This window comes from Pan troglodytes, chromosome 20 (genome assembly GCF_028858775.2).
Source record: "Pan troglodytes isolate AG18354 chromosome 20, NHGRI_mPanTro3-v2.0_pri, whole genome shotgun sequence".
Taxonomy (NCBI): Eukaryota; Metazoa; Chordata; class Mammalia; order Primates; family Hominidae; genus Pan; species Pan troglodytes.
In genome coordinates, this window is record NC_072418.2 from 12,413,377 (window position 1) to 12,428,195 (window position 14,819).

The 14,819-nt window shown below is 42.8% G+C and overlaps 1 protein-coding gene across 4 annotated transcripts; it reads right to left on the minus strand.

Moving 5' to 3' along the window:
• Window positions 1-250: 250 nt before the first annotated feature.
• On the minus strand, window positions 251-12,147 carry LOC455686 (putative zinc finger protein 812). 4 transcript variants are annotated; one of them, XM_054674038.1, is made up of 4 exons: window positions 11,759-12,147; window positions 7,473-7,627; window positions 6,149-6,237; window positions 251-2,664 (listed from the first exon to the last, which is right to left on the minus strand). In XM_054674038.1, exons 2-4 carry the CDS (start codon window positions 7,495-7,497, stop codon window positions 1,534-1,536), a joined length of 1,245 nt encoding a protein of 414 aa, XP_054530013.1. In that variant the 5' UTR covers window positions 7,498-7,627; window positions 11,759-12,147; the 3' UTR covers window positions 251-1,533. The 4 variants fall into 4 exon arrangements, with proteins under 4 accessions (XP_054530013.1, XP_063657209.1, XP_054530014.1 ...); XM_063801139.1 differs by lacking the exon at window positions 11,759-12,147 and adding an exon at window positions 5,088-5,268 and having other exon boundaries at window positions 251-2,661; XM_054674039.1 differs by lacking the exon at window positions 6,149-6,237.
• Between the last annotated feature and the right edge of the window lie 2,672 nt (window positions 12,148-14,819).

Consider the following 14,819-nt stretch of genomic DNA (forward strand, 5'->3'; position numbering starts at 1 on the left):
AAGAATTTGCCTTAAAGGTAAACCTTTAACAATTCAAATAAGTTCAAGAGTATTAATTGCAGCACTGTTTGTAATTTCAATTTGAATGCCTAAATGCTCTCAAGTATTAGAGTATCTGAATATATGGTACATCAACCAATGGAGTATCCTGCAGCTCTAGAAATGAATGAAGATCTCTATGAACTCACATTAAGTGATTTCCAAGATACATGGTTAAGTAAAAACACAAACTCCATCTCAAAAAATAAAATTTTGTGTTTTTAACCTCATTTATTTAAAATTAAATGAATTTGTAAGCCATTTGGTCTGTGGTATTCTGTTATGGTTGCCTGAGCTGATTAAGGCAGATTTTGGCACTGAGAAGTGAGGCACTGCAATTAAAAACAAACAAACAAATAAAAAAACTAAAAATGTGAAGCAGCTTTGAAACTGACAAATGAGTAGAGGCTGGAAAAATTCTGATGTGCAAGCTGGAAATAATAGTAAGGGTGATTCTGGTGAGGTGTCATTGGGGAATGAGGAACATGCTATTGGGAAATGAAGAAAAGACAACCCTTTATATGAAGTGGTGAAGAACTTAGCAAAACTGTATTCTAGCATTTTGTGGAAGGTAGAGCTTGAGAGAGATAAAACTGGGTATGTATCACTAAGATCTGTAATTAAAGTGTTAAAGGACACAGGAAGCTTCATTCTTCCTGACTGCTTATAGTAAAATGCAAAAGAGGAGACCTGAATTGCAGAAGAAATTGTTAAAGAAAAAGGAACCAGAACCTGGAGATTTGGAAAATTCTCAGCCTATCCATAATGCAAAAATTAGAAAACGTGTACTGAAGAGAATCCTGAAAGTGTGGCTGAACAATCATTTGACAAAGAGATCATGAGTGGGATTCATGGACTATATCAGCCATCTTAACAGAAGTGAGCACGAAGACTGGATTATACCAGAAGAGACACTTCCACTTAGGTTGTGCCACCTAAAATGGACAGAGAAGACAGAACAGGTAAGGTTGTCACATATCATAGATTTTACAAGAAGGGGACACAGAAATAATCAGCTGTGAAAGTGCACAGGCAGTTAAGGATGGTTTCATACCTGCCATGCTCTGCAGGATCCGTGGGAACAGAAGAGACCCTTAGAGGAGCATCTTTTAACAACCCACCTCTGGGGCCTATATCATCTTGGCTTCTGGGAAATTTTGACATGAATGTGCCACACTGGCAGCTACTAACAGGGGCTGGGACCTATCTAGATGACTTATCTCATACAGAAATTCTTAATGCTATGATCTTAGAAATCTAATCACCAAGGTAAGGTAGCCTGCAGTACTGACCTCACCATCCATTACCCTTCTTCACAGATGCCCAGACTCAGGCAACCATGAAGTTGTATTCAGAACCTGTAGGTTTAATTTCAGACCCTTGGGATGGCACCCAAGGCCAATTCATGAGCCATTACAACCTCCAAAAGGCATTTAGGACAAATCTGAATATCTTTAGTGTCACTGCCACTAATTAAAGATGGCAACCAATGAGCTAAATGGTAACATTCATACCCTTATATTCATAGGGTTCCTCCCCAGTGTGAATTCTTTCATGTCTACTTAGGTGTGAGGAAACAGCAAAAGCTTTCCCACATTCTTTACATATGAAGGCTTTCTCTCTGGTATGAGTTCGCAGGTGAACATTAAGGGGTGAGGAATATAGAAATGCTTTCCCACATATCTTGCATACAAAGGGCCTTTCTTCATGGTGAGTTTTCAAATGTTTACTATGATCAGAAGTAATGAAGGTCTTCCCACATTCAACACATTCATAAGGCTTCTCTCCTGTGTGAATTCTTTTATGTTGAGTAAGGGTTGAGGATCCATTGAAGGCTTTCCCACATTCCTTACACTGATAGGGTTTCTCTCCAGTGTGATTTCGTATGTGTATAGCAAGGCCCGTGTACTGAGTGCAGGCTTGGCCACATTCCTTGCATTCATAGGGTTTTATTCCAGTGTGAGTTCTTACATGTTGAGTAAGGTGAGTTGACCTAGTGAAGGCTTTCCCACATTCCGTATATTTGTGTGGTTTTATTCCAGTGTGAATTTGAATGTGAACATTAAAGGATGAGAAATTTCTAAAGGATCTTCCACATTCTTTACATTCAAAGGACTTCTCTCCTTTATGAATTTTCACATGTGCAGAAAGTTGAGAAAAATTAGTGAAGGATTTCCCATGTTTCTTAGTCTTTTTAGATTTCTTTCCAGTATGAACTGTTACACACTGCTTTAGGTGTGAGGAATGAGTGATGGCTCTCCTACATTCCTGAAATTCACAGAGTTTCTCTCCAATGTGGATTCCCATGTGATTATCAAGGCTTGCAAAATACTTAAAGCCTTTTTTACATTCCTTACATTTGTATGGTTGTCTTGCATTGAGAATTCCAAGATGTGCAGCAAGATCTGGAGTTAAGGTGAAGACTTTTCCACATGGATTAAATTTGGAAAGTTCCTGTCCAATAGAGGCTTCCTTGTGCACACTGAGGATGTCTTTTCCATAACAATTACCTTCAAAGATGTTCCCTCCATTCTGAGCTCTCATGTGTGTTTTAAGGCAAAACCATTCACTGAAGACCTCTCCACAATTCTCACAGAGTTTCCATCCACTGTAGCTTCTTGTCTGCTGATGAAGGGATAAAGGATTTAAAATGTTTTCAGACATATTAAGAGATTTCACCCATCTGAACACAGAAACATTATTTTGGTGACAATTATCATTTTACTTTTTAATGTTTAATTTTTTTTTCATTTCCTACCCTCTTGATTTCTTCCAGATTGAATGATGGGATCTTTTGCTAGAATTTTATTCCACTGGCTCTAATTACTCAAAAAAAAAAAACTGTTTTTAATTGTTGGGGGTGGTTTGAGACAGGGTCTCACTCTGTCACCCAGGCTGGTACCATGGCAGAATCACAGCTCATTGCGGCCTTAATCTCCCAGGCTCAAGTCATCATCCTGCCTCAGTGCCCCAAGGAGCTTCGACTACAGTTGCATGGCAACACACCCAGCTAATTTTTTATTTTTTGTAGACACAGGGTCTCCCTGATGCCCAGGCTGCTCTTGAACTCCTAGACTCAAGTGATTCTCCTGCCTCAGCTTCCCAAGCTGCTGGGATTACAGGCATCAGCCATTGTACCCAGCAAAATAGTGTAGATTTTCATGAAACTGTTCCAATCCTCAATGTCTAGTTACGTATGTGGGAATATGTACTTGTCGGTATTTTGCAGTGACAAGTTATATAGGTATGGAACATCACAAAATTCATCACATTCAGACTATCTCTCCAGAGACTTTGCTCCCTCAATGGTGCAGGCTACTTCTCTAATTCTCTTAATTATCTCTCATTTGTGCTGTTTCTTTTTCATTGCACACTCCACCTCCCAGGTTTAAGCAATTCTGCCTCAGCCTCCCAAGTAACTGGGATTACAGGTGCCCACCACCATGCCTGGCTAATTTTGTATTTTTAGTAGAGATAGAGGCTAGTCTCAAAGTGCTAACCTCAAGTGATCCACCCACCTTGGCATCCCAAAGTGCTGGGATTACAGACTCAGTTTATTTTCCTTCTTTCTTTCTTTCTTTTTTTTGTGAGATGAAGTTTCACTCCATCGCCCAGGCTGGAATGAAGTGGTGCAATCTTGGCTCACTCAGTAACCTCCACCTCTGGGTTCAAGTGATTTTCCTGCCACAGCCTCCCAAGTGACTGGTATGACAGGTGCCCACCACCACACTCGGTTAATTTTGTATTTTTAGTACAGACGGAGTTTCATCATGTTGGCCAGGCTAGTTTTAAACCCCCGACCTCAAGTGACCACCTACCTCAACCTCCCATAGTGTTGGGATTACAGGCATGAGCCATCACATCCAGCCTCTTTTTAAAATCAGAGATGGGATCTTGCTATATTGTCTAGGCTTGTCTTAAACTACTGGGCTTAAATGATCCTCTCACCTCAGCCTCCCTAGTAGCTGGGATTACAGAAGTAAGCCATAGTTCTGACCGTGCTGATTTCCTAGAATGGAATTCTCAATCTTTTCTGAGAGGAAACTAAGAAATATCACTCATCCTGCCATTTGTATCCTATTGAATATTGGATTCCTCAAAAAACCAAGCTGAAGTGATGACCATTTGGTTCTAGGTTGTATTTCCCATTCTGAAGTTAAGCAGAAAAAGAAATGTAAGGATTTATAGAAGAAATGTTTAAAACGATGAGTCATTTGTACCTGTTTTCTAATTAAACACAGTAATAAAAGATAGGCCAGAGAACTTTGAGGATTTTGATATGTCAAAAATTTGGCTATAAGGACGTGGGGTTTATTACACAATTGATGTGTTTAGATAGTTTATTACAAACTGCTTCTGTGAAAAATAAAACAATAGGGAAGAGGAAGAGAAGATTATCAGGAAAGGAAAGTAGGAAAGATTGGGATAAAGAGCATGTATCAAAATGATAAAGTTAACAAAAAAAAGAACAGGTAGTTTTGTTAGGTCATAGGAATGTTTGACTAGATGGAAAATAAAAGTCGGAGATATCTGAAATTCTGAGAAAAATAGCTTAAATCTTCTGAGGTAAAGTGGATCTTTAAAAATATTTTTTTTATTTTTTTGAGATGGAGTCTCACTCTGTCACCCAGGCTGGAGTGCAGTGATGCAGTCTTGGCTCACTGCAACCTCTGCCTCCCGGGTTCAAGTGATTCTACTGCCTCAGCCTCCCGAGTGCCTGGGACTACAGGGATGTTCCAACATACCCAGCAAATTTTCTGCATTTTTATTACAGACGGGGTTTCACTGTGTTAGCCAGTCTGGTCTTGATTTCCTGACCTCATGATCTGCCCACCTTGGCATCCCAAAGAGCTGGGATTAAAGGTGTGAGCCACCAAGCCTGGCCTAGTCTTTATTTTTATGATTTTTTTTTTAGAGATGCGGTCTCACAATATTGTCCATGCTAATATCAAACTCCCACACTCAAGCACTTCTCCCACCTCAGCCTCCCAAGTATCTGGGACTACAGATGCAGGGCACCATGCCAAGCAAAATGATGTTACTCTTACCCACAGAGGCCAGGTTCACATAGTTCTCCAACATCACATCTCTGTAGAGGCATTTCTCAGTTGTGTCCAGTAAAGCCCACTCCTCTGGGGTGAACTCCACAGCCACATCATCAAACGTCACTGAATCCTAAGTCATCACACACATGCCAGTTTGAGCCAATGAACACGCCACGAATGTTCACTGGAGAATGAGGAAGGGGAAACTTATACTCACTTATATGTGGTTCTGAGATCTCCCAAGATCTACTCCAGTGTTTAATGTCTCAGGAGCTCTTGTGTCTAAGCAATCAAGGTGAACCTACTAGAGGCATATGCCTTGAACAGCACTTTAAAATTTTTTTTAATTCTTTTTTTGTTTGATCTATTTTTAATTTTTAAATACTTTTATTTTTAAATTTTAAATTTTTATTTTGATGAGAACAGTACTTCCTAAGCATGAATTTTTATCTATCTATCTATCTATCTATCTATCTATCTATCTATCTAATCTGTTTGTTTATTTCTATATAAAGACAGGGTCCCACTGTGTCACACAGGCACAATCGCTGCCTACTGCACCTTCGATCTCCTGGGCTGAAGTTCCCCTCCCACCCCAGCCTCCTGAGTAGCTGGAATTACAGGCATGAGCCACTGCACACTGCTTACACTTTATCTCAGCACAACCAGGTTAGGAACTCTTCCTGTCCCATTGGTGTCTATGCAGCACACTCCTCAGCACACTGCAGATGCCTGATAAATGCTGATAAGTGAATAATTTGATAAAAGGACACTTTCATCAGCTTTATCATCTGTCACTGCACCCAGCAATGTAAGAAAGATGCAGTTGGCATCATGAAGGTCAAGCTTAAGTAGTAATTACTGAGCTACCGGACTGACTTTCAAGTTAACACTTTATGTATAGGAAACTTCATTCCCTGGGGAAATTCATCTGGGGACTCAGTCCTTGAGTAAGGCTTCATTTGCTCTAAGAAAACTCTGGAGATGAGTCTGTCTAGAAGGAAATGTGTCTACCTATTGGATGTAAGCATGTCATTTTGTACAATGGCACATTTTCTTTTTACCTGATAAGAATTTGCCAGGTAGTCCTCCACCATCGTTCCTATCTTTGTCTTTTCTTCAAAAGGGCAGATTGGTTCCCTGGGAAAAAACCCTAGTGGAAAAGTAAGAAGGCATGAGAAGCCAGAGCTGCCCACATTCTCATGCCCAGAAGTCATTCCATCCTAGCTTGAAATTCCCATATGCTCCTGCACACTCGAGAAAACTACACACACACAACACTTTCATGAAATGCCATAGTAGTCCTGTGTCACCTAGACTTAGAAAAGCAGACATGGGCCAAACTGCCTGTTGGGTAAAGGGATATAGCTTCATTTTTCAAGGAAACTTACACCCTGAAAAATGTGACTCTCTATCTGCCCATAGTAGTAACACTCATGAAGCTTATGTAGCATTTCCTAAGGCACACAAACCAGGGCTGAATTCTAAAACAGCATTCTGACTGGGCACAGTGGCTCATGCCTGTAATCCCAACATTTTGGGAGGCCAAGGTGGGCAAATCACTTGAGGTCAGGTGTTGAAGAGCAGCCTGACCAACATGGCAAAACCTCGTCTCTACTAAAAAAATAAAAAATAAATAAATAAATAAATACAGGAGACTGAGGTAAAGAATTGCTTGAACCAGGGAAGCAGAGGTTGCAGTGAGTCAAGATTGTGCCACTGCACTACAGCCTGGGTAACAGAGGGAGGCTCCATTTAACAAACAAACAATATTAGCCAAGCCTGGTGATATGTGCTTGTGGTCCCATCTGCATGGGAGACTGAGGCAAGAGAATCACTTTAACCCAAAAGGTGGAGGTTGCAGTGAACTGAGATTGCACCACTGCACTCCAGCCTGGGTGAGAGAGCAAGATTCTGTCTACAATAAATAAATAAAACAAAACAAAACAAAACAAAACAAAATAGTATTCTACATCTTACTTCAATTCCTCCTAAAAGAACCAGTGGTGGCTCACGCCTGTAATCCCAACACTTTGGCAGGCCAAGGCAAGCAAATCACTTGTGGTCAGGAGTTCAAGATCAGCCTGACAAACACTGAGAAACCCGTCTCTACTAAAAATACAAAATTAGCCTGTAATCCCAGCGACTCGGGAGGCTGAGGCAGGAGAATCGCTTGTACCCAGGAGGCAGAGGTTGCGGTGAGCCGAGATTGCACCATTGCACTCTAGCCTGGGCAACAAGAGTGAAACTCCATCTTGAAAAAACAACAGAACAAAACAAAAGAAAAAAACAGTGGCATGCCTGCTCAGGCCCAGCGCACTGGACTCTTATGTTGTGGAGGACGACCTAAATCAGAATCTCTGAAAAAGAGCATCAACAAGGACTTACCATGGGACAAATCAATGACTGCCATGCTCTGAAGCTGATGGTCAGTTGTGCCTCAACGCTCTCTTCCTTGATGCCAAGATTGCCTCAGGGCAACTTATGAATCTAGGTGAATAGAGGCAATCTCCATTCCTCTTTGTACAGGGTTATTTGAAGTCCTGTTTGTATCAAGCATCAAACATCAGTCATCGAACATTATGCATGAGCTTTCTCACTGCAGGTGACAAATGTGAAAGCCACCAAAAACTGTACACTCAGTATCGTCACTCAGTAATGATAGTATTAATAACAGCAACTGACATTTACTGAGGACTAGTATGTCAGAAGTAGCTCTAGTAGCTATATACATGCTCACTTAATTATCATAACCATCCTTCCCAATAGCTATCATTACCTCTATCTGTCTATCTATCTATGTATCTATCTATGTATCTATCTATGTATCTATCTATCTATCTATCTATCTATCTATCCATCCATCCAGACAGGGTCTCACTCTGTTGCCCAGGTTGAAGTGCAATGGCACTAACACAGCCCTCTGTAGCCTAGACCTCCCAGGCTCAAGTGATCCTCCCACCTCAGTCTCCTGAATAGGTGGGCCCACAGGTGTGCATCACCACACCTTATTATCATTATTATTACTATTATTATTATGAGACAGAGTCTCACTCTCCCACCCAGGCTGGAGTGCAGTGGCACAATCTCGACTCTGTAACCTCTGCCTCCCAGGTTCAAGTGATTATCAGGCCTCAGCCTCCTGAGTAGCTGGGATTACAGGTATGCACCATGCCTGGCTAATTTTTGTATTTTTAGTAGAGATGGTGTTTCACCATATCAGCCAGGTTGGTCTCAAACTCCTGGCCTCAAGTGATTCTCCCACTTCAGCCCCCAAAGTGGCTAGGAATACAGGTGCACACCACTGTGTGGGGAAAAGAAAGAGAGACCAGATTTTTACTCTGTCTATGTAGAAAAGGAAGACATAAGAAACTCCATTTTGATCTGTACTAAGAAATATTGTTTCTGCTTTGAGATGCTGTTAACCTGTAACTTTAGCCCCGACCCTGTGCTCACAGAAACATGTGCTGTAATGAATCAAAGTTTAATTGATTTAGGGCTGTGCAGGATGTGCCTTCTTAACAATATGTTTGCAGGCAGTATGCTTGGTAAAAGTCATCACCATTCTCCATTCTTGATTAACCAGGGACAAAATGCACTGCGGAAAGCCGCAAGGACCTCTGCCCATGAAAGCCTGGGTATTGTCCAAGGTTTCCCCCCACTGAAACAGCCTGAGATATGGCCTCATGGGAAAGGAAAGACCTTACCATCTCCCAGCCCAACACCCGTAAAGGGTGTTGCGGGAAGTCAAGGACCCCAAACGGAGGGACTGACTGAAGCCATGACAGAAAAACGTGGATTGTGAAGATTTTATGGACATTTATTAGTTCCCCAAATTAATACTTTTGTAATTTCTTATGCCTGTCTTTACTGCAATCTCTAAACATAAATTGTAAAGATTTCATGGACACTTATCACTTCCCCAATCAATACCCTTGTGATTTCCTATGCCTGTCTTTACTTTAGTCTCTTAATCTTGTCAGTTGAGGAGGATGTATATCATTCCAGGACCCTGTAATAATCGCGTTAACTACAAAAATTCTACAGCATATGTGTTTGAGCAATATGAAATGTGGGCACGCTGAAAAAAGAACAGGATAAGAGCAATTGTTCAGGGAATAAGAGAGATAACCTTAAACTCTGACTGCTGGTGAGCCAGGCAAAACAGAGCCCTATTTCTCTTCTTTCAAAAGCAAATGGGAGAAATATCACTGAATTCCTTTTCTCAGCATGGAACATCCCTGAGAAAGAGAATGCGCACATAGGGGTAGGTCTCTGAACTGGCCCAAACCCCCCCGGGGGCGTACCTGTCTCTTATGGTCGAGATTGCAGAGGTGAAATAAACTCCAGTCTCCCATAGCGCTCCCAGGCTTATTAGGAAGAGGAAATTCCCACCTAATAAATTTTGGTCAGACCGGTTGATCTCAAAACCTGTCTCCTGGTAAGATGTTATCAATGACAGTGGTGCCCGAAACTTCATTAGCAATTTTAACTTCGCCTCGGTCCTGTGATCTTGCCCTGCCTCCACTTGCCTTGTGATATTCTATTACCCTGTTAAGTACTTGATGTCTGTCACCCACACCTATTCGCACACTCCCTCCCCTTTTGAAAATCCCTAATAAAAACTTGCTGGTTCTTGTGGCTTGTGGGGCATCACGGATCCTACCAACGTGTGATGTCTCCCCCGGACACCCAGCTTTAAAATTTCTCTCTTTTGTACTCTGTCCCTTTATTTCTCAAGCCAGCCGACGCTTAGGAAAATAGAAAAGAACCTACGTGATTATCGGGGCAGGTCCCCCAATAAAGGGGTCTGTGCTGAGGAGTAGTGAAAGAGGGAGGCCTCTTTGCAGTTAAGAGGAAGGCTTCTGTCTCCTGCCTATCCCTGGGAATGGAATGTCTCGGTGTAAAGCTGACCATTCCCATTCATTCTATTCTGATAGGAGAAAACCACCCTGCAGCTAGAGGTGAGATATGCTGGCAGCAATACTGCTCTGTTACTCTTTGCTACACTGGGATGTCTGGGTAAAGAGAAACATAAATCTAGCCTATGTGCACATCCAGGCACAGTACCTTTCCTTGAACTTATTCATGATACAGATTCCTTTGCTCACATATTTCCCTGCTGACCTTCTCCCCACCTGTGGCCCTGCTACACTCCCCTCGCTAAGATAGTAAAAATAATAATCAATAAATACTGAGGGAACGCAGAGGCTGGCGCCGGTGCAGGTCCTCCTTATGCTGAGCACCAGTCCCCTGGGCCCACTGTTCTTTCTCTATACTTTGTCTCTGTGTGTTATTTCTTTTTTCAGTCTCTCATCCCACCTGATGAGAAATACCCACAGGTGTGGAGGGGCTGGCCCCCTTCACCACTGGGTCTAATTTTTTGTATTTTTAGTAGAGACTAGGTTTTGCCAGGTTGCCCAGGCTGGTCTCAAACTCCTGGGCTCAAACAATCCTCCTGCCTTGACCTCCCAAAGTGCTGGGATAATAAGCATGAGCCACCGTGCCTGGCTCATTACCTCTATTTAATACTGAAAAAATCCTACATTCAAATAACCCTAATAATTAGTCTGATATTTGTCCTTAGAGCCTGATCTCCTGTGGATGCTGTTACCCCCTAATATGACCAGGAGGCAGTCCAGACCTGCACAGAACAATTAAGTAGTCACCAGCCACGTGTGTTATTGCTAACTTCACTACGTACCTAAGATGACTGAAGAACAGAATTTAAAATATTCAAAAGATGGCCAGGCACGGTGGCTCACACTTGTAATCCCTGCACTTTGGGAGGCTGAGGCAGGCAGATCACCTGAGGTCAGGAGCTCGAGACCAGCCTTGGCAAACATGGCAAAATGCTATCTCTATGGCAAAACGCCATCTCTATGGCAAAACCCTGTTTCACCATGTTGGCGAGGCTGGTCTCAAACTCCTGACCTCAGGTGATCCACCTGCCTTGGCCTCCCAAAGTGTTGGGATTACAGATGTGAGCCAGGGTGTCTGGCATGCCTTTCTTAAGTAGAAAGGCTTGTAGCTGGTAACAACTAGAAAACAAATAACGTCCAAGAAAATAAAAATTTAAAAAAACGAAAGGCCTACAGTCTACACGTGTTCTTATTTACATACAGAAATAGACACACCCTAAACAACTATGTTTTTTCCATCCAAATGTAATGTGTCAAAAATAAGCAAAGGACACCAAGGCAATGCCAGATTCTCAGATGAGACATTTTTTAGCAAATAAATGGAAGTCAGAGCCCTCTTGAAACCAATTTAACGCCGGTGCTCACCAAGAACACGCCGGAATCGCCAGGTTCCTGACGCGGGAGGATGCAGGGCCAGAGCCAACCTTACCAGAATGTCAGAAATCCTTTTCCTTTCGGAAAGAAAAAAATTCACCAAGGTTGCTTTAGAAGCTTTTGAAAAGGGGAGCACAGCGGATGAAAGCACTCCAGAAAACATCCCATGGACACGGGACAAACACACTTCCTGACGCGGCTCCTGACGTGGACCGACTGAACCTGCAGCTGGGAACTGGCCACGCTGGGAGGACCAACAACCCCTGGAGAAGCTAGTGAAATGAGCAGGATCCGAGAGGCTCCTGGGCGACCGCGCCCAATCCTTCCTTTGCCATCCCCCCGCTGTCTCCAGGACCCCTAAGCAGGGGCGGAACTCACCACAGCCGGGGTCGACTCCACCAAGATAAAGGTGAAACAGCACTGACCGTGGGCAGCCAGCGCGGGAAAAGATAGTGGCGGCGGGCTGACGTCACTTCCGCTACGAGCCTCAGGAAGGACGGGGCTTCTGGGATCCAGTTTCAGCCACGTAGGACCAGGTTGTTAGAAATGCTTGTTCCCCGATGCATAAAGAAATAGCACTTTAACATAAATTTAATTTCCTCAGTAAGCCCATTTTACTTTTGGCAGAACAGGTACACTAGCCAGCAGTTTTGCCACTAGAGTACACTAAACAAAGGAAACAGGGTCATTTATAACCTGACGTGTCCACCCTACTGCAGCGTCCAGTTTCCATTGGCTGGAATGGAACATCACATTCTGTATTTGACCCGGTTGGCTACCAAGTCAGAACTTTTTAAAAGAAGCAAAGGCAGAGGAGAACAAAGGAAGGAGGAAATAACTTGTGGAATGCTGAGAAAGCTAAAAACACCTTCAAATAAGGAAGAGGAACAGGCTATGACCTAATGCTTGCTTGGACCAGTATAAGCATGCCAGGGCAAATATTTAGGCTAAATTGTGAGAGCTAAGAACATAAGTACATTGATTTCTTTATTACACCTCACAGATACTTAAGAATGTTAGCACAGGTCTTTGAATGCATTTCGCTCCTAAGAGAAGTTACTATTTATTTCTAATTAGGTGGAGAGTAAAGTCTCTTTGAAGAGGAACCTCTACTTTTCAGGGTCGAACACAGAAATTCTAGTTTCCTCCTGGGTGGGTGCGGACAGGGCCTGGGTTGGCTCAGAGAGTGGGATGCAGAAACAGGTTCAGAGAAAAGGTGAGGTTACAACCACGCCTCTGGATGGAACTGTGGGTAGAGGGTTGGGGCCCGTACTTGGAGGCGGCTTAGAGGTTGGACCTGGCCTAGCCCCTGCTACAGGTGGACAGATGGGCTGGAAAGGCTGGGATAGGGGATGGGACACACCCCAGGGAATGCTCCTCCAAAGCTTTTCCCCAGTGGGCGCAGTTTCGTTCTTGTTGCCCAGGCCGGCGCCTGGCACGACCCCATCTCTATTAAAATATATATATACATATATATACACATATATATATACACATGTGTGTATATATATACACACATATACACATGTGTGTATATATATACACACATATACACATGTGTGTATATATACACACACATATACACATGTGTGTGTATATATACACACACATATACACATGTGTGTGTATATACATATATACACATATATATGTGTATATATACGTATGTGTATATATATGGATATATGTATATGTATATACATATGTATGTATATATACGTATGTGTGTATATATGTATATGTATATATGTGTATATATACATATACATATGTATATATACATATATATAGATAGCCGGGCATGGTGGCTCATGCCTATAAAAAATAAAATAAAATATATATATGTGTGTGTGTATCTACATAAAGCTTTTTTGTTTGCCTCTCCTCATGTTCCTAGAGCCTTTCCATGATTCTTCCACATTGATAAAGATGCCAGTGAATGGCATGGTCTATCTCTTCCATTCAGTCAGGCTTTCTGTAGGTCTTTGTTTCTTCATTCTTTATTTCTTAGAACCTGCTGATTCCATTGCGTTTTCCTTTATTTTTTTTTTTTGAGACAGTCTCACTCTGTCACTTAGAGAAGAGAGACAGACCCTCTCATATTGTTTTATATTGTTTTATACTCAGAAAAAGAAAGAAAAGCAAAACTAAAGGCAGGTAGCCCAGCACCTAGGAACCAGATCTGAAACCAGGCCTGGGCCTGCCTGACCTAAGCCTGGTAGTTAAAGATCAACCCCTGACCTAACCAGTTATGTTATCTATAGATTCCGCACATTGTATGGAAAGGCATTGTAAAACTTCCCGGTCTGTTCTGTTTCACTCTGACCACGGGTGCATACAACCCCTATCACATACCTGCTCCTTGCTCAATCAATCATGACCCTCTCACGTGGACCCCCTTAGAGTTGTGAGCACTTAAAAGAGACAGGAATTGCTCACTCAGGGAGCTCGACTCTTGAGACAGGAGTCCTGCCAATGCTCCCAGCTGAATAAACCTCTTCCTTCTTTAACTTGGTGTCTGAGGAGTTTTGTCTGTGCCTTGTCCTGCTACATTTCTTGGTTCCCTGACTGGGAAGTGAGGTGATTGGTGGATGGTCGAGGCAGCTCCTTAGGTGGCTTAAGCCTGCCCTGTGGAACATCCCTGAGGGGGACCACGACCAGCCCGAGCAATGCAGATCCTGAGAGTACTCCCAGGTAGGCATTTGCCCTGGTGGGACACCTCGCCAGAGCAGTGTGTGGCAGGCCCCCATGGAGGATCAATGCAGTGGCTGAGCACCTGGAAGGAACGGGCATCTAGAGTCTTGACATCTAAAACTTGGTAAGACTAGTCTTTGGAACTTGCCACTCCGTTTTAGTGGAAGTGTGGCCTGATCACCCACGGTGTGCCTTTATCAGCACTTTGGTTTTGGTTTTGGTTTTGACTTGGTTTGAATTGCTTGACAGGACCAGTCTTGGGAACATGCCCACTCCATTTGAGTGGAAGCATGGCCTGATCACCCACAGCGTGCCTTTATTGGCACTTTAGTTTTGGTTTTGACTTGGTTTGAATTGCTTGACAGGACTGGTCTTGGGAACTTGCCTACTCCATTTGAGTGGAAGCGTGGCCTGATCACCCACGGTGTGCCTGTACTGGCACTTTGGTTTTTGTTTTTGACTTGGATTTCTTGATACTTTGGTTTTGGTTTTGACCTGGCTTGGATTTCTGGATACTCTGATTTTGGTTTTGATTTTGGTTTAGTGTAAACTACAAAGGTGTGTGTGTGTGCCCTTTTAACCCGTTCTTTGTTTTGTGGTGTGCATGTGGTGTGAGCGTGGTGTTTTGTCTCGAGGAAACATGGGTGAGGCAAAAGTAAGCCCACTTCACTAGGAACTATGTTGAAAAATTTAAAAAAAAAACCAGGAGATTTAAAGGAGACTATGGAGTACTATGACACCAGGA